Raw genomic sequence first — 20,191 nt, 5'->3', positions numbered from 1 at the left:
AACAAAGACCATCCCAGGAACTCCCTCCACCCTGGACGGCAACTCTGGCAGTTAAGTGGTTTCTGAAGTTCCTGGAAGCACAGAGACAGGACTGGGTTACCATGCTTCATGCTATAACTTAGTACCCAAAACAGAGCACATAAGTGCTAAGAAACATCTTGTTCTTCATATTTCTGATGCTGTCAGATACAGACTTTGCATCATGAAATACACAGAGAGCCATTTATGGCATTTAGTTTGATGACATGGGAGAAACGGAAAGCCTGATTTTGCCCAGACAAAAGAAACTAAGATCCCTCAAACACTGTAGTGAACTTTCATAGACTTTAAACTAGAAAACAAAAAATCTTTCTGTTCTCTTCCTACAGTGCCACAGGACTGAGGTATAAAGCTTTACACAGTGAGATGTATTTGCTCAAGTTAGAATTGACGATAACTAAATCAAACAGACATGACAATAAAATAGAGATAGGAATAAGCTGCGCTGAAAGAAACACAAGAGTTTGAACAAAGAAGCCTATGGTCTACCAAGCTGTTAAGACTCTTCTACTAGAGGAAAAAATATGCTTAAAAAGTGGCAAGTAAGGTACAGATTCTCAGTGAAATCCAGGCTCCCCACGTCTTACACATGGCAACAGAAATAACTAACACTAAGGTGGGACTGGAAATCAGTGAGTAGACTGTGGAGGCCCATGGCAACACTGCCCTGATCTGCCATCTCAACCACAGCAAAGGTAAGGATCATTTCCAATCAAGCTCTGTGCCTGAAACAGTCTTTCATCTCTCTCTTCAATGCTCCACAATCTTCCCTGCTAACCTCTATAGATCTGCCTCTCAGACAGCTTACAAGAAAGGGCTCTCAAAGAAAATAATCAGAGCACGCTAAGCTAAAAATACCACAAAGGACTGTCTGCCCTGTTGCAAAACAGATGAGGGATTCCTGCAAAACAGTCCCTAGTACGGAGCAGTCTGTCATGGCACAATATATTTTTTTAATGGTTTTAACTGGCAGAGCGTGAGCAGCCAGCCTGAAGGGTTCCGTTTTTTAAATGACAATATGCAATACTAGAAAATAAAAACAGAACTGCAAAACCAGCATGATCTCTATTCACAGGCACAGAGCAGCAACACAAAGCGGAAGGTCCTGGCTGGCTGGGTGCTAATAACTCTTCCACAGAGGTTAGAGCAAGGGAAACCACCTAACAGCCTGCTCAGTACCCCTGCAAATTTCTGCAAAAGGAAACTATCAAGGAATCAAAGGTATAAGGTATTTTCCTTCTACCCAATCAAGGGAAAGGAAAAACAAAGAATATAGTGGAAGCTAATGTAAAGTATTTCTACCATACTTGGGGTTAGTGAAAGCCGTTTAGGGAAACAGGAGCTGAGGATGTCAGACAGCGTTTGAAAAGTGGAGCACTGTTGCAATCTTTGGAAGAGGCAGGGATTGGAAGCCACATTGGCACAGAGATCTGAAATGGGGAAGTTGACTTAAGAACACCGAAAAGCCTGCAAAATTTGGGAGCTACTGTGGAGAAATGGAGAAAAGAATTAGACTAATGTTACTGATAGCTATGAAGTGAGGGGCAGCCGGGCTGCAGCAAGGTTTGCCATTTAACAGAGCAGGGGATTTGGCCAGAAGTGGAGCAGAGAAGAAAGGCGGCAGGGTTTTTCAGTCTGACACTATGATGCTGCTCAGGAATATACTCAAAAAGGAAGGCATCCCTAGTGCTACCTCTGCTGCAAATATTCCAGTTCCTCCTTTTCTTGCGTTCCCAGTCTCCGGTTGGATTTACCTCAAACTGTAGCGGAGTATTGCAGCGACTAGCAGCCAGAGAAGGAATTGGTGAGAACATCATGCCATAACCATTGCGACTCTCCTCCTCTCCTGGCAGCGATGAGCAGGGTGTAGCCAGCTGTGGGCTCACTGAACCAGGAACTGAAGGGATAGGAGGTGGAGGGGTGACAGGAGACAGCGGCCTCAGCAACTTCTTAACATTCTGCTCCATCAAGTAGCGAGACTTCCATTTCTTCAGGGGACTCAGCAAGTCTGAAAAAACAAACTGAGCTGACGACAGGGCTGCACCATTAACCATGTACAAACCACATGCTGTCTCCCTTCCCCCTACTCCCAGCCCAAATGGAGCCCATGAGTCTCCCATGTGACTATGAAAGATTCCTAAAAATGAAGTACCTCTGAAATACTTCAATACCAGTCTTGAGACACGCCTAGATACTGATAACAGGACAATACATAATTAGGAACATACAGTGACCAAGGAAAGGAAATATTTCAACTAGAAGAAAGCAAGCACAAGAGGGAGCTGGGGAAAGGGAGCCAGGAAGGGATAAAAACAGTAGAGGAGAGTGGAGAAGAGTGGCCAGAGGACATGTCACTGACACCGCTCTGAACAAACCACAGACAGCTCAGTTTTCATTACCTGAACCTAACAGTTTCCTATAGGCTACATCAACACAGTCCAAACACATTTCACTCCCACAAAGGATTAACATCTTTCCCTCAGGTCTACCGCTATCCAAAATAATATCTTTTTTTTTTGATGCTCAGTTAAAAACAAACAAACAAAAAGTATTCAGTAAATTCTGCAGTCCAGTTGTTTGCTTCTTCAGGTCTTGCTCGGGGACGTGCATTTATTGGTTCTGGCACTCTGTTCATTTCTTATTCATCTAACTTTTCAATAATCAATTCTGTATTATCTCTGTGTTGTCTAGCTTCCTGTCTGTCGTCTTGGAAAACTGGTCCCTGACTGGGCAGATCTTCACCCTCTTTCTCTGTAGAAAGATTCAGACACAATATTTAACCATTCTGCTGCTTTACTCACAGATTTTAGCTTCTCCATCTTTAAGACTTAATCATTCGCTTATTACATACGTGCCTGTGAGACTTTGCTATATCTTCCTATAGTCAGCAGATATTTAGTTGTCCATCTAACAGCATCCTGCTGAAAAGAGATGATATTGTACTCTCTTTTTTTCCCCTCTATTGGACAAATGATCACACTGCACCGAGGCTGATGATGCAAGATAAAGTGATTATCTTTTCACAGGAAAATACTGAAACTTTACACATGCTCAAACTAGAATGGGTCTGCAGAAATTTGAATGAATGGCAAAGTAACATTCTCACCTACCAAAAAGCTGTGCCATCAAGCAGCAGTACACATTAAGATGTCATCCTGTACAGCTGCCTTTGTTATTCAGCAGCTTCCCCAGTTTCACTCAAGCGCCCACGCTGCCCTGATGGTGCTGAGCACTTACCTGTGTCATCTTTGCAGATGCTGGAAGAACTGCTGTTCTCGTTACTTTGGTATAGACATTGGGTTCTGTTCTCTTGCGGAGCTGGTGAGGTCTGAGTCATCCCCTCTTCTAGGGCTTGTTTGATCCAGCGCTGAAACAGAAAGAGACTACATAAACGTGCAACCCCTCCGGTACTTTCTCTGTAATCTTGCAGGCTGCACTCAACACGAACTCCTACACTCCTGTGCAGCAGGGCAGACTGCTCAGAACACTGATATTACCTCCTTCGCGTGTGCTCAGACAGGAACCCGTTAGAACACAGCTGTTAGCGCTGAGTCTAACACCTACTGTGATGGGGCTGACTACGTGCTCTTGATAAGATGTATTCTGGGCATCAGTAGTCTTCAGCAATAACACAAAGATAAGTAAAAAGCAAATAACAAATTATTAAAATCCCAAACTCTGGCAGCTAAAAATTATTAAAGGCAATCTTAATTAAAAGAAAAAGGAGGTAAGATGATGAACTATCTTAAAACCCTGAAAAGCTGTTTCCTGCACAGGAGCACAAACACATTGTCCCCCTGCTCCACTAAGGCATACTAGAGCTTAACATAGATTCTGCTCTAACAATTCTAGCAGAGAAATGGCTGAGTTTAATCACATAACAATTCTTCCAGGACCATGGTTGCTGCCAGAGACAAAGAGCAAAAAAAAAAAAAAAAAATCTGATAAAATGCAAGCAGCAGTTTTCAAGGGAACTAAAACAAGAAGAGGATAATAAAAGCAAATCTTTTCTTCAGCTACTTAATAAAAGAGATAAAAGTCACAGTGGTCTCTGAACATGGACAGTAAAGAGTATTTCACATCGCATGCAAGTAAACATGAACTGAAGTCTCAGGAAATCAGCTCCTGCAGTGAGTGTGCCAGCCCTCTATCCTGATACAAACGGACTCCTGATGGCAGGCAGGAAACCTTTGCTTACTTTACTATAAAAAAACCCTGCCATGATATAACAGAAAACGTCCAGGCAATTCAGCAAAATGAAAAAATTAATACAGTAATTTGCATTTGTGTAGTTTACCCAAAGGACTGACTTTACCAGCCTTCTAGTCTGCCAGAGAGGTTTCAAACCAGAACTTTACCTTTCAGTAATCCACAGTTCATCTGCAGGCCAGCAATATGTATTACATGTATGTGACTTATGATTCCTCAAAGCTATCATGAAAGTGCATCAGAAACTCAGTGGCCAAAGTCCTCAAAGTGGAAAAAAACTTCAATGGGAGGATGAAGAGCAGGTGACAGGATCTATTTTGATGGCCTTCACTACTGTACAGCAGAGACTCCTCTGTTCAAATATATCTCAATGGATCCCACTGTGGCCACCAGGAAAAGTGAGAAGTGCCAGCTACTCTGGGGCAATGCTACCTCAAATGTGGCACCTGATCTGACAGCCAAGTCACCGCACAATGTGTGATTAACGTGAGCAGGTTATACAGTTCAGTTTCCTTGCGAGGTTCAGATATTGGCATGCTTTGGATGCAAACTGAGATCATCAGCTGAGGTTTTCTGGCACGGTCCTCAGTAGTTTAAGGGAAAGGCCTGCTGACAATCCAAGAAAATATGTGATCTATTTCAACAGCCTTTATAAATCAGCCTTCCTAAGTAGTCAGAAGCAGACAAGACAGAAAGATCAGGTCTTGAGAGAGCAATGTCATCAAGTTCTGGACCACTTGTAGATCTCAGCTGGCTGAAAAGGAGGTCTCCCCTGGGAGAGTTTTCTAAACACTCCTGAACATGAGAAGCAGCCTTTTTCTACCTCTCCAGACTGTTAGTGATAAAACCACTAAATGCTAGAAAGCATTTTCCACAAAAAAATGGGTAACTCCTACAAAGTGGATGAAAACCCTTCCTAGAACTAGAACAGTTATGGATTATTTACTTTCAAAAAGTAGAAATTTAGCAAATTACTTTCTGCAACATCTGTTCTGGACACGGAAGCTTTCAGTATTTTATTAATGATTTAAATAATGGAACAGGCAGTGTACTTAAGTTTTCAGATGATGCCAACCTGGGAGAAACGAGAACATGCTAGAAGACAGTACTCAAGATTTTCCTACTAAATTGGGAAATGGATGGGGAAAAAACAGGACTCAGCTCAGCACAGGCTAGAACAAAGTACCACATAAAGCCAGAAACAATCACTTCTAAAATTACAGGCTAGACAACTAATGGGTTGTTCTAACAAACATAGTAAATCATGAACTGAACACGAGTCGAAATCGACCTGTCAAAGAAAACCTGGTCACCATACTGGGATGAACAAAATGGGAATAGGCTGCAAGACACAGACCGCTGCCCCAGCTGTAACACAACATCCAGTTTTGGACACTTGGCTTAAGGGAAGACGTGGATTAAATGGAAGTTGTCCACAGTGAAACTAGTTCATTCCCTCTCCAGCAGTGAGAATTATCATATGACTAGAAAAGAGCCAAAGGTAGTAAGAGATTGGAAGACTTGTTCCATGATAACAGTTTTCACTGAAATGTGAGCTTGCTGGCCAGTTGCACAGCAAATGCACCAAGCAGAGAATTCAGAATAACGCTGCCAGTTCTGCTCTGGATGCTTCTCTCTTCCCTGAGGCTCGAAGACACTGTTAAGCGTTCAAAAAAGCAGCTCGAACCTTGCAGTTCTCAACTTAAAAGACGCACAGAGAGATTGCCCAGGCACATGGAAACAAACATGGTTTTGTTCATACAAGTACATACGAACGGCCAAGAGCTTTACCTATTAAGGGAATACCCAAGAAATACCTCAGCTTCTTTTTGTAGGTGCTTGTTAGTGCACAACACAAACTGGCTGAAGGTGGAAATGGCAAAGTCCAAGCTTCTCTCTGGAAAAAGTCCCTCAAAGGAAGGCAAAGAAACTAGGATATGGCCCCCGACTTTGAAAGCTACTAAGACTGGAAGATCAGAAAGGATTTCCATAAAATTGTTCTCAGGCAATTGTACAGGAACTGGAACAGCCTCTGAGCAAAGCTGACAGGCGACAGGCAAGATGGATTCTGATAGAAATCTGACTGAGCAAACTAATCTGAACTACTGTTTCCCTGCGGATGGGTAAATGCTAGTATTTACTGGCCACATACCATCTCTGGAGGAATGAAGTCCTCAGCTGGGCTCAGTTCAGGCTTCCTGCACAGCCACAAGTATCTGCTGTAGATAGACAGTCTATGATCCCAAACAAAGAGCTGTGGGCTTGCTCTTGGGAACAGTCAAACTCAAAGCTTTGCTAAACAACAAAGGCTCTGCAAAGACAATGGATCTTGACTGAGGCACCGTATTCTTGAGGTCTTTTGCAACACTGTCCTATCCCCACAACGCTAACCATCCTCTGACTGTGAAGTGGTAACATAAAACATTCTAAGGGCAATGATTAAAACTCCTTGAATTGCATATGCTGGATAAAAAACGGCCGCTGCAGATTTAAAAGTACGTATTTCTAAGAGCGTCACAGAACAGTGACTTTTACCACGGTAAAAGGCAAGGATGAGGGCTGAACCCCGGCTAGGAGAGGGTCAGCAGACATGGCCTGGAGACTGCATCGACGCACCAGGCCAGGCCAGCTCAGCAGGAATACATGGAAAGAGGCTCCAAGAGGACACAACAACTTTACAAGGGTGCCGGTAAGAGTTTGATGAGTATATAGCCCCCGAAGGTAAGACATGAGCAAACATACCTTTTTACAGGAGCTGTATATTCCATCCAACAGAAAGGGCCTTCGACGCCTCTCAGGGTTGAAAGGTGAACCAAAACGAATGTAGTGTTTAGGTGTGGTACAAATTAGCGGGGAGTGGATGAGACCGGGCAACATATTTAGGGTAGTTGCCAAAACTGTTGGGTCTGTAGTAATGCGGAGAGGGCATTCAATAGGGCACTCCTGCTTTTCTGCCTTGTCATTCAGCCACTCGGTAACAAGATACTGAAGGAGAAAACACACATGTCAATACAACTAGCAGAGGTGACGAGGAAAGGCAATATAGCACAGAGGCATAGGGGGGAAGCGACGCTCAGGTCAGCCCACATGCTAAAACCTCCCTCCTCCTCAAGAGGAAGGAACAGAGCCAGGACTTCCTGCATCAAACCCAATTCTCATCTGTTGCAGGTACGATAACAGGTAATCCAGTTTTACAGAAGCAGCTCAATTTTAGGTTGATTTTAGGCTCCATTAATCTTATTAGAAGGTCTCCCCAAACTTGATCACTTTGTTCAAAACTAGTTTCTAGCTACAAACCGAAATGTATTAATGACTAATTTATGCCCAGTATGAGGCAGCTGCCTGACAGATTCTGCAATTTTCCCTCCTTTCCCTTAAAAGTTTCTCCCAGCTCGTACATTATAGTCTGCACTCACGTTCCCTCTTGGTTTTTAACTCTAAATTGAAAGCTAATATCTTCTGCTTTGTCCTAAACAAATACCCTCCAGCCTGCCATCACACCCCGGCCCAAAAAGATACTGTCACTGATTCCCACAGCAAACACATTTTTATTCCATTCTACATTAATTTTTAAATTCTAAGTAATCTTTACTACATAATGACTCCACTTTTCTCTCTTCATTCTCTTGCTGGTATGCACGGGAGAGCCTTTGTTTTACTATCCTTCACAAGATGCAACACCCTGGGTATTTCAAGATGGTTTTGTTGGCTGTTTTTTTTAAGCAGGTCTCACTACACCTCTATGCTGCTTGATTTAAGGTAACTTTCTTGCTTGACAGTCTTTTTGTCCTTGCTCCTAAAACACTGGGAATACGCAGAAAACTTAATGAGATCATATGCATCCAAACTTTTCTAATAAAAATCCTTTCTTTTGGGCTCAAAATCTAGTGCTCTTTCCCAAACTATCAGCACCTAGTTTTTAAATGCCAGCTAGCCCATCAGAGTTGTAACGACCACTCTTGCATGGTGCCGCCAAAAGCTTTTGCTAGCTTACTGTGCACACGCCAGCTCTCCCCCCATCTTTCTATTAGTACCTTGTTTCCCTGCAGGAACAATACAAACAGCTTGTTTTCCTTATGGCCTTTGCCAGCCGTCTCCCATGCCTCTCATTGCCTTCCACACCAGTACTGAAACATCTGCTTTTTGCTTCCCTCACTCAGGCTCCATCACCCAATTCTTTATGTTGCCAAGCTGCTTCACTCCTTCTCTCCCAGGGCTGTTCAAACTGGAAGCAGTTTCTTCCTGCCCCTGCCCCCCACCTCCCCACAAGCTGCATAATTTGCCTCTTTCTAGACTCCTTTCTGCACCCAAAAGCGAGACCCTTCCTGTTGCACTTGTACCACCCTGTTGGTACTTTAGGTCAATGTAGACTTTCTGTAAGGATCAGCTAATTTCTTTTTCTGATCTTTGTGCGTACAGGGCTGCACAGCCAGATTCTGAACTACGATGAGGGCTCTTAGCCACTACAGAACAAATACTATAGTAAATACAAAGTCACATAATTCCAACTATTTTGAAGAACTGTTTCCCTGAGCCAACTTTACCCCAAAGGCCACACAAAACCTCTTTTTCCCCCTCTCCAGCTTAAGCACCTGATCATATTTACCTTTTTAGTTTTGGGGTACTTTACTGCAGCTCGATTAGACTGAGATCCTGCAGCCAGGATAGCAGTTGGGTCAGATCCCGTCAACTGTCTGCCTTCCCCTGGACCTTCTACATTGCTGACATCTGTTGCGGTTACCAAGCTGGCAGCGCTTCCTTCCTCTGGGACAGCCTGTGCGAGTTCAGCTTGTTGGGAACTGGCTTGTTTCTGCCTCCTCAGTCTTTGTGCCGAACTGGTCCGGTATCGAGAGAAGCGACTTTTTGGTCGAGGCCTGGAGGGTTTTGCTGGAGCCGGCTTAGTAACTGTTTTTTCAGGAACAGCATCCTACAATATAAACTGTCATTAGTCCGAGCACCTCTAAGAGTATTCCTTTTCTCTGCACACAGGATCAAGGATTGAGATTTATTAATTGACACTACCTGACTCATAAAATCTGGATGGACCCTGTTTGTATTGGCTCATAAGATGGTTTTGGGGATCCTTCTAAAAGACTGGCATGTTATCATTTTGTCTGCTGTGTTCTTAAAGGGGTCAACCAGAACATTGGTCTTAAGGAAGAAAGCAGAAGTATGAAACTTGCCACTCGTCTCAAGGTAACCGCTCTTACTCCTGATCTGAGCTGACACGTATGATTCCAGGCAAGTATCTAGGCCCTGCCATATAATGGGAACACAGGCATCCAAAGTAGACCAGGCCATAAAAACAAAGAAAAAGCAAAAGAATTCCTCAATCACTGCAGTTACACATTCAACTTAAGCTCACATCAGTACAGAAGGGGTCCACTCGGTGAGGGAGCTGGGCTTGTTCAGCCCAGAGAAGACAAGACTTAGGGAGACCTAATAGCAGTCTTCCTACATCCAGACCGAAGCCACCAAGAAGATGCAGTGGTGCATCAATGTACATACACTGAAATGAGAGGTTTAGACCGGATACAAGGCAAAATTTTTTTACCATTGAGTACAGTCATGAATTGGAAGAGGTTTCCCGGGGGGCTGTGCAATCTCCATCCTTGGAGGCATTCAAGACAAGACTGGGTAAAACCCTGGCCAACCTGGTCTGACCTCAGAGCTGTCCCCACCCGACACAGAATGGATTAGAGACCCCAGGAAGTTCCTCCCAACCTGAACGATCTCATGATCAGATATGTTGCACCTAAGCTTGGTACAAGCTATTAAACAGGCCTATCTTTGTCTTACCACTACTTGTGAAGACCGTCGTGTGTTCACCCCAGTACTGCTGTTGCTGTTAGAAACGTTTGGAGCAGCAGCACTTAGTGCTGAACTTGCATCTTCAGTTTCAGGGGTCTCTGTTTTTACTTCCTCCAGCTCAGGAGCTTCAGAATTGATGTTGATTTCAGCATCAGTGCTGTTACGGTCTGACGGTTGCTCTCGTCTCCTCTTTCTCTTTTCCAAGTTTTCAAACATGTGCATGATGGCTTCTACCTTCCTGTCTTCCCGGGACTAGAACAGAAGAGTAAATTTATGTCAGCACTGCAAATTATGCATGTAAAGAGGAGGAGGCAAGAACAGATATGGGATGCAGCACAGGAAGGAAAACAACTGCCAAATAGCAATGACAAGAGCCAGAAAGGGGACAGAGAGAAGCAGTTCTTTTCAGTTATTTGCATTTTTCAACATGGCAAATTTCCCAGAATAACAACAACATAATCATGTGTTCATAGAGTAACTAGAAGAACTAGACTTTGTTCTTAAATAGGACCACTTAGATACTACTGAGTTATATTTATAAAATAGCCACAAGGAAATGCATAATTATGAAGAACTAAAAACCGTAAGAAAGAATAAATAGAGTGAAGAGAAGACTTGGAAACAAATAGAGCTACTCACTAATGACCAAACACTAGAAGCAAACAGAAGCCAGAGGCTACAGAAGTAAGTGAATTGGTAATTTGCAGCAAGTATAACACGCCACACAAACTGACTAAAATCATCCAGATTCATTCCTTCCCTGATGTCAGGAGATGACCCAGCTCAAAAATAAGAGCTTTTGTTCGAGCAGCTTACATAGTGGATAAGAAAAACAGAACAGGAGAGAATAGAGAGGCAAAACAAAGGCATTTATTAGGTAGACAGAAAGGACAGGAAATCTTATCACCTAGCTGTGTCAGAAATAATTGGTAATTATGCATGTAAAAAGGTCCAGTACAATAATGCTGCAGTGACTGGCAAAAAGCAGGCTGAATCAAGTGAATTTTAAGAAGTGGGGTCAAGTGCCTTCTGAGACTTGTCATGGAGGAGAAAATATCTTGAAGCACACAGCAGTACTCAATCACAGCAGCCTGGCCTTTACAGTTTTCCGTTCAAAAATATTCAATAGACACACACAAAAAAATAGAGACGGAGAAAACTATAGATAAAGGTATTTATCTGGTGCCAAGTATAGAAAACTGAATCTCATTAAAGGAGATTAACTGGTGTAATGCACAGGAATAGGGTTTACAGGCCAATGGGAAACACTTCATTTTGTCTTCTTGAACTATACTGTCCCAGGAAAAGATCAGCTTCCTTGAATTAAAATGAAATCTTCCCTCCAATCTTAAGGCCAGTCTGATGGGTGACTGCTCTTATTCAAATTTCAATAGAAACTGACTGCTTTATCTTGCCTGTTCTAAAAAATCCATAAAATAATCCAAGGATCTCTCTGCTGGATGGCCCTCAGCTCTGCAATCTGCTGCACCATCTCCACATTTAAAGCATTCTCAGGAAATTTACACACGGAAGATCCCTATCTCCGATTAGAGAAAGAAGGGTGATTAGGGTATTTGGTGAACAAAGGAAAAACAGGGAACTCCAAGCTCCAATAAATTTGTTGCCTAGCAGGAAGGATGAAGCACTTTTTCTTCCTTGGGTTTCTGGTTGGTTGGTTGTTTTTTGGTTTTGGGGTTGGTTTTTTTTTTTGGGTAGGGGGGAACTGACAAATTGACAAAACAAAACAAAGCAATTAATGACTTAACTAGAGACAAAACACCTCCACTGACATGCATAAAACATTCTAATCCAGGAAGCAATCCCAGGTGCCATAAGAAGCACAATAAAAAAAACCCAAACAACCCAACTGCTCTACTCAGCACAGAAGAGGGCCAAGAAGGGACTGTGTTATCAAAGATCCACGAGCACTAAGAAATATTTTGATCAAGAAGACTAAAACAACAATTTGGGAGCACAAAGGGATTTCCTAATAAAGAACATAACAAATTTTGTTGATTTGTGCTGATAGTGCTGTTGGTGGTCTACCCCTCAATCAACTTTGGCCACTCGATCCTCCCCTTTTCCCACACGGCAACATGTTTATGAACACACAGAGGGAACGGATATACATTAACAATCTTAACCCAGCAAAACGGGTCAAGTTTTAACAAGAATCAGGTTCTGGTTCATCGTATGGGTCCATAAATTCTTGTACTGGCAATAAGGAAGGGCAGCAGGAATATAAAAAGGGTACAATTACCTTTTTTTGAATCTGGTGCCAAGTGTCTTGTTAATGGTATGTTACGTACTACAGAACAGCCCTGAAAGTACCAGTTAAACCTTGCAACCAGGAAACAAACCTGTTGTGTACCTTCTACAGTACATCAACATAAATCCTGCGATGTGGAGTCAGCCTGGTTGTTACTGTTTTGTTTTTAACGTATTCATCAATGACCTGGACGAGGGGACAGAGTGTATGCTCAGCAAGTTCGCTGATGATACCAAACTGGATGGGGTGGCTGACACCCCAGAGGGCCGTGCTGCCATCCAGCGTGACCTAGACAGGCTGGAGAGCTGGGCAGAGAAGAACCTAATGAGGTTCAACAAGGACAAGGGTAGCGTCCTGCACCTGGGGAGGAAGAACATCAGGCACCAGTATAGGTTAGGGGTGGACCTGCTGGAAAGCAGCTCTGAAGAAAAGGATCTGGGGGTCTTGGTAGACAGTAAATTATCCATGAGCCAGCAGTGTGCCCTTGTTGCCAAGAAGGACAACGGAATTCTGGGCTGCATAGGGAACAGTGTGGCCAGTAGGTCGAGGGAGGTCATTCTCCCCCTCTACTCTGCACTGGTGAGGCCACAACTGGAATACTGTGTCCAGCTCCAGGCTCCCCAGTTCAAGAGGGACAGGGAACTACTGGAGAGAGTCCAGCGTAGGGCAACTAAGATGATGGAAGGGTTGGAGCACCTCCCTTATGAGGAAAGGCTGAGAGAGCTGGGACTCTTTAGCCTGGAGAAGAGAAGGCTGAGGGGAGACCTTATTAATGTTTACAAGTATCTAAAGGGTGGGCTGAAGGAGGATGGAGCCAGACTCTTTTCAATGGTTCCCAGTGACAGGACGAGGGGTAACAGGCACAAGCTGGAACATAGGAAGTTACGATCAAATATGAGAAAAAACTTCTTTATGGTGAGGGTGACAGAGCGCTGGAACAGGCTGCCCAGGGAGGTCGTGGAGTCCCCTTCTCTGGAGACTTTCAAGACCCGCCTGGATGCAGTCCTGAGGGATGTGCTCTGGGCAATCCTGCTTTAGCAGGGGAGTTGGACTAAATGATCTCTAGAGGTCCCTTCCAACTCTGAAAAATTCCATGATTCTGTGAAGGAAATCCTAAGGGGGATGACACGTGGACTGAGAAAGGTACTTGCCCGTCGGTTGTGCACCAAGGCTCCCTGCTCATCTACAGGCTCCTCTTTCTCCCCTTCTTGTTTCTCCTCCTTCTCTGCCACCTGAGAGAGAAGCCCAGACTTAGTTTGTCAAACAAAATCCGGTGCTGTTTTAAAGTTACCAAGATTCCCATGGTAATCTAAGGTGCAAAAGGTTTAAAAAAGGCCTCCTGCACTTTCTGTTCTGAAGATCCCAGTACCGTATTAGATCAGATTCCACACCACAGAACGATAAAAATATATTTAACAAAGTGTCAAGGGTTTTACCTCATTGTCACTGACCGCTGCAGGTCCCTCGGGAACTTCCTCTGTTTGTTGACTGCTGTTCTCATCCGATGCAATGCCCTGCTGTTCCATTTCTAGTTCCTTTCGACGGGCTTTTCGCCGGCGTGTTTCTGCCCCAATCAGTGTGCCTAAAACAGGTGGAGGTAGGTGTTCTGCAGCATTTGGGCTACGTTTCTGCACAGGGCAATTCCGGTTCCCCTTGTGACACGCACAGTCCACTTTATAGTTGCTGCTCCAAAACACAAACATAATTCGTGTCACTCTTCATTTCTCAACCCTTGTACAGAGACATTCAATGCATCTCCTACTAAACATCTCACCACGTGCCAAAGCAAGGACAGCAGGCTACCTTATGGCCTCTATTGGAGAATATGCCAGCAGAACTGGACAGAATAGCCGGAAAATGCAATTCAGTAGAAAACGGAGCAAAATGTAGAATGCGAGGAAAGGGCTGGAGGAAGATGTCCAGTCCAGGAGGGCAGTGGAGAGCTCCTGGGCGAGGTGAAGGACTCACCAGATGTTGTACTCATAGTCAAAGGCGATGGTAACCTCTGTGTCCTTGGCAATGGTGGCAACAGCATAGATACACAGGTGGATCATCCCATCAGCAATCACATGACGAACCTTGTTAAACAAAGCAGAGAGAAACTAACATCTCCACAAGTTGCACTTCTTAATTCCAAGAGGGAAGCCTCCTTCTGCAAAGTACCTCTTATCTATTCCATGAATAATTAGCCTAAATTCTCCATAGGGAAAAGCCTGCTTCACTGCTCTTGTCTCATCCTGTGCTTTTCCACTTACACTTACTACCACCTGCTTACCCTAACTATCATTCTGCAGCCAAAAGCAAGCCATAAAAGACACCTTTTCTTCCCAAAGAATACCCTCATGTTCCCAAACTTTCTCATCTTCCAAGTATACACCATCAAACAAGCAAGAGATGCAGACAATTTACCCCATTTACTGCACTTTAAGTCTGAATAGTCCTAAGAAGGGAATGCACTAGGCCTAAGTAAAACATATTGCAGTGATGGTGAAGAGAGAATTTACCTCTGCATTTGGAGTGCAGGAACGCCTGATGAACCTGGCATCATTACCAAAGGTGCGGGCATCAACACACATTTCAACGCCATTGAACTTGGAGTAGAACAGCACAAAGGGATATGGCCTGGAGAAGTAACAGAATGTCTCAATCCCAAAATACCCAATTCCCATGGCTCTTATAACAGGTGTCCCTCACGTCACTGGAAGCAGTGCTTCCATCAGCGCTATTGCTCTGGACACTTAAGCGCTTCCATCATCACAGTTAAACAGATCTACTTCAGAGGGTTTTGGTCCATAAGCGGAGCATCAAGCTGAGGCTGTATATTTAATTTCACGTTTCTATGGATGGCACAGCTGACAAGGGCCCTGTAGAGGCCCCCACAGAGACACTAGTCTCTCCGTGCCATGATGCTCTCATATTAATCACTTCATAGTACTCTTACTTTTTGAAGAAATGCCCATTGACCTCGAATTGCTGTCGTAACATAACCTTTCCTCGATACTCAATTATGAGGGTATCTAGGGCCAAGTCTCTTGCTGCCCTCAGGATCTTCCGGTGCTTCTGAACCCGAGTCACCCTTCCCAGCTGCAGCTGTAACAAAAACCAGAGCAAAACACGAGAATTTAAAGCAAAGGCCTCTAACTCATGAAGAATATTTTATATATATGAAAAGAAAAATTACTCTAGTAGCAACACACAGAAACTCTGCCAGGTGAATACATTGTTTATTCTGTAACAGTTTAGTAACGACTAATGACCTTGATAATATTTATCAAAAGCAAAGAGTATTTATTCCTTTCTTTCAACAGCAAGTCTCACAAATATATCAGACCAAGTATTTCAGTCTTGCAGCTAGGAGGCATAACCAGACCTGTCAGTTGCTGCTAACAGGGAACTGCTCTGCAATTACGGCCACTGTCACAGCCTGAATAACTCAAATCTTCCCTAAATTGTGGGTTGTCACATATTCAGAGGAAAAAACCACAAGCTTTTCCTTCTGCAGAGGATGGGAAATTCTAGCTAACAGGCCAAAGACTTAAGCTGGCAATTTCTATACCCACCCAGAAACTCCTCTTCCATCTGCCTGCTCAACTAGTGCTATAGATGTTGGTTTGGTTTGTGGGGTTTTTTTAACACGAAGAAACACATTTTTCACTAAGCAGTGACAGGTTGCTGAATCTTCTTTATATGTTAAAGTCTACAGTTCTATTACAATGGATTTTCACAACAATGTGTCTTGACAGTATGAAACCACAACATTCTTTAAGCACAGACATCCAAATAAAACACATTTTATGGAATAACGGAAGGGATATTATAAGTACTAGTGCACAGGAAAGACTTCTTCCATAAAAACAAAGTACTTCTCTTGCTTAACAGATTGAACTTCTCTGCAAGTAAAAATCGTGTGAAGACGGCTGGCTGCCTCACCACAAGAGCTGTGCCTGCTCTTTCCTAAGCATGCTATTCACCGCTCATAAGGACCCAGTTTTAATACTTTTCCGGAGTGAACTGAGGCATAAGTGTTCTTACTTCAGTAGTAATGACAGTCATCTATCTAAATCAGAAGTAAATCACAAGATTTTATTAAAAGCAAGCTCCCAACTTCTACTGATAAAACTCTCTTGTTAGAAACAGCTACTGAGCAGTCTGCTCAAATGGATAAAAACCACATTAGCTTAAGAAGGGGGTCAGTCTGGACAATGACAGAAGGTATGATGTTCTAACCTTGTGGAAATAAAGTTAATGCCTTAAGGCAGCACTGGGAACCAAGTGAAACCCTCCGTACTGACCATATGAAAGTACTGAACGACAGACATATTCATTTTTTTTGGTAGCAATCTTGTATGCGCTCCGAATTAAACCTCTTTGGGAAGAAGATGACTTCCATTGTTTTAATATGACATTATACTGCAGATCTTGGATCACCCAGTAAAGAAAGATCTATTTATTGACTTCTCTTACTCAGGTCCAGGATAAAGACAGCGTTATAAAGATATTCATTTGAAACCTATGCAGATGGGAGTGATGGTCTTGCTATTCCAGACCTCCTCTTAGAGATATAACTTGCCTATGTTGTATATCTCTTTTTCATACCACTGTATCTGCCAGCAATTGGAAAAACCTGCATGCATGTATTGAAGACAGAAAAGCCTTGCAGGGCGTCGTTCATCTCTTCTTATCTCAGGTCCTGACAGAAGCTCACAGAGGATTCCCCAAGTCTACTGAACTGGCATAAAAGAAACATGTTATTTCCAGATTAAGAAGCCACACTGATGCCCACAATTTCTGATCAACAAACCCACGACACAAGTGAACTGTAGGATAAGACTGTTTACATTGCTGAGAATAGCGACTGAATTATTTTAAAAACATTGGATACACTTTGTACTATCCAACTGTGGCAACAGAGAATAAATAAATGGGACTAGATTTGTCAGTGCATGACAAAAGGAGATAAGGAGAAAGTGTCTGAAGTTAGTAGGTAAATTAGGTCTGAGACACAAGCGTGTCTCCAGTTGAATAATTTTGTTTCTATACTACCACTTGTTTGTGGTTATAATCGGTTTCTCATCTAAGCTGGCCCTACGCAGGAGGGTTGGACCAGACCACCTTCAGTGGTTCCTCCCAACCTAAGTTATTCTATTACTCTATCAAATTATCTTAGTATCTTTCAGAGATGGGAGTCCATGTCTGGTAGCCTTCACTCTCACCTTTGGCCCATGACTGAGTTGTATTACTGTTCACCTCATGCTGGAAAACAGCTTGGGGTACACAGGTGGGATAAGGTGGGGTGGGGGGAGAAGAGAGCCCATGAAAGGAAAGAGAAGCTCTGCATCTGTAAAACTTAACAATTATTGGAGTTTGGTTAAACAGGAATGATCTCATAGCTTTTCTGATAAGACCCCAGCTCAGCTTGTTTTCATTCTCTGAATTTAGAAATATGAAGAGGATTAGCTGCCATGCTTTCATGTGTGAAAAGAACAAATGATTTTATTCATGTCATAGGCTAGGGATTGCTGACTGCTCATCAGACAAAACTGTTCCGGTATGTTTGCAGAGCAACATCTGCATAATACTCAGCGGCTTTATTTTATAAAGGCCCTTTTGCTCTTCACTTCAGAATGTGAAATCAATCAGGGGTTTGAGCTCAAGTCAGCAATTATCAGAGGCAACAAAGGGCAAATACTGACCCTGGGTTTGGTTTGGCAACCAGCAGGCAGAAAAGTGATTCACAGCTTTCAGTCCGTCAAGCATCTGGCAGCAGCCAGCACTAAGATGATTTTATTCACGACACTAAACAGCTTCATATTTTCACGAGTTTCCCTTTGCATCATTAGGGCAGTTGAGAATTGTTTTATCCAAAACATTCCAATGAGCAAAATCCCATATCCTGCATGTATAACTCCAAACCCATTCTTCCCTACTCCTCCTGGCTTGGGGAAGCTGTTAGGTCACGCTTTCTTTGTCTTTCTCTCTTCTTTTTTATTTTTTTTTAAAGTATACACTTGCATCATTGTTTACCCAAGTCAAACAATTCTCTCAACTGTGAGAGTATGCAGGGCATGTAAAACATGTTATTTTTATTCCTTTCTCCTCTATCCAGATTCTTCATGGCCAAATAGAGCAGTTGCGATACCCGTCTTCTACACACAGCTGCTATCCGCATATTGACACGACCTCCCTAATTTTTTTTTCTAGCTCAAAGTACCTATTTCCTTATCTGCCAGAAAAGCTATTTTTACATCCAGTGATGATATCTAGTTAAAAGAGAACTGATGCAAACCAAGAAGCCTTCTCAGTTTGCCTAACCAAGACGAGACAAATGAGTGGAACAAAAATAGAAAGTTCAGGACGAGAGATCACGCACTCCACACCTGTGCAGGCTATTCCTCCTCACAACACTCCGCCGCCATCTGCTACGCAGAGAAAACAAGGATGACGTAAGGGTTGACAAGCAGCAGCCTGGGACAGCCCACCTGGTCTTTCCTCAGTATCCAAGAGGAACTACAAAGTCACTAAAGTCCCTTTATACTTTCCCAACATGCACAACGATAGGTACCTACCTACAGCTTGTTTAGAGTAACTGCAGCTCCCTATGAAGTTTTGCAACTTTCTATCTTTTTGTTTCTTTGGGATATATCACATTTGCAGTCTTCCGATTTGGAATGCTGGCCACTTTTCCCTGTGGGAAAACCTATGTCTGTACAGGAAGGGAGAGGGCAAGAGAGCACGACAAGAACAAGCACATATATGTATATCTTTCATAACCATGTACTCCTGCTGTACTCTATGAAGGTGAGAAAGAAAAAGAAACAGCATATGTTTTATTACTTAGTTCAGGACTTTTCCTCAAACTTATATGAAGGAGACAGAAGAGTTTACATTTAGACTTGGAAAATATTAAGATTTCTAGAGAAGCAGAACTTTTTCTTTCCTGTATTTCCTCAGTTGCTCTCTTTAGGAAGGCTACTCACATAGCCAAGTAGAAGTGTTTCTCCCCAACCCCCACAGAAGTCTTATTATTGCAGGACTAGAGGCAAGAGTGGAAGGAAGTTGGGTCCAAAGTCCTCTTTCTGCACTCTCCCTTACTGGCAATATCTGTGCTCTGCCTGATGTGCTTCACCTACATGAAAGCAGAGGGAAAGGTGAGAGGGAGCACGTGAACTTCACAGAGTGGTGAGTCAGCTGATATAAACAAGAATGATTCAAGCACAAACATATACCTGATATTCAGGTTTCTGACTCTGCTCCCCTTCTACAGAAGAGGTGCCCCACATCTGTTTTGGAGCCCATCCTTTTCAGTTGCACCTATCTCCATTCTCCTGGACAAGGAAGCCCCACAAAGCCTGAAATGAGTGGGAATGCTGCTCTCTGTTCAATGAAACACGGACCAGACGAAACATCAGCTGAGAAGAGTAGTAGGGAGGACACACACCACACAAACACATTCTTTTCCTGTTTCTCCTTGTCTGCATGCACTCCATAAAGCTGGCAAGACACCAATCATCGCACATCTCAAAAGAGAAAAGTTACTGGGAGACAGCTCCCTAAAATCAATTTCAGTTGTGCAGTATTTGAAAGTTACCAGAGTCCAAAGAGTCATTCAAAACACTGAAATAATGTTGAAAGATTCTTTAAAATAGTTTTCCACACAGCATGAGCCAGAAAAAAAAAAAAAAAAGGAAAAAAAAAGGACTGGAAAACCCAGCTGGAAAGCAGGAAATTTCTATCTCCAGCAAGTGGTAGATCTGGTTCTGCCTCAAGCCATTCAGCGACCAAAAGTATTTATGGTAAAATACCTGTGAACCATATCACAGAACTGTACAAAATATTCCCAACTTAGCAACACTGATTTGGTTG

General features: G+C 43.1%; 1 protein-coding gene across 2 annotated transcripts in view; it reads right to left on the bottom strand.

The window, feature by feature from the left end:
- SETD5 (SET domain containing 5) overlaps positions 1 to 20,191 on the bottom strand; it is a 67,431-nt gene that overhangs the window by 11,517 nt on the left and 35,723 nt on the right. The window contains exons 9-18 of one of the 2 annotated variants that reach the window (XM_074602298.1): positions 15,270 to 15,418; positions 14,833 to 14,950; positions 14,297 to 14,406; positions 13,765 to 14,011; positions 13,480 to 13,560; positions 10,048 to 10,311; positions 8,855 to 9,175; positions 6,991 to 7,233; positions 3,277 to 3,406; positions 1,794 to 2,047 (exon numbers count right to left, since the gene is read on the bottom strand). In XM_074602298.1, coding sequence (XP_074458399.1) covers positions 1,794 to 2,047; positions 3,277 to 3,406; positions 6,991 to 7,233; positions 8,855 to 9,175; positions 10,048 to 10,311; positions 13,480 to 13,560; positions 13,765 to 14,011; positions 14,297 to 14,406; positions 14,833 to 14,950; positions 15,270 to 15,418 — 1,917 coding nt within the window. Of the gene's footprint in view, positions 1 to 1,793; positions 2,048 to 3,276; positions 3,407 to 6,990; positions 7,234 to 8,854; positions 9,176 to 10,047; positions 10,312 to 13,479; positions 13,561 to 13,764; positions 14,015 to 14,296; positions 14,407 to 14,832; positions 14,951 to 15,269; positions 15,419 to 20,191 lie in introns of both variants that reach the window. The other variant, XM_074602297.1, reaches the window with a different exon arrangement.

The sequence above is a fragment of the Larus michahellis genome, chromosome 10 (genome assembly GCF_964199755.1).
Source record: "Larus michahellis chromosome 10, bLarMic1.1, whole genome shotgun sequence".
Classification (NCBI taxonomy): Eukaryota; Metazoa; Chordata; class Aves; order Charadriiformes; family Laridae; genus Larus; species Larus michahellis.
Note: the sequence above shows the minus strand (reverse complement) of the source record. Positions and strands in the feature narration are given on the sequence as shown.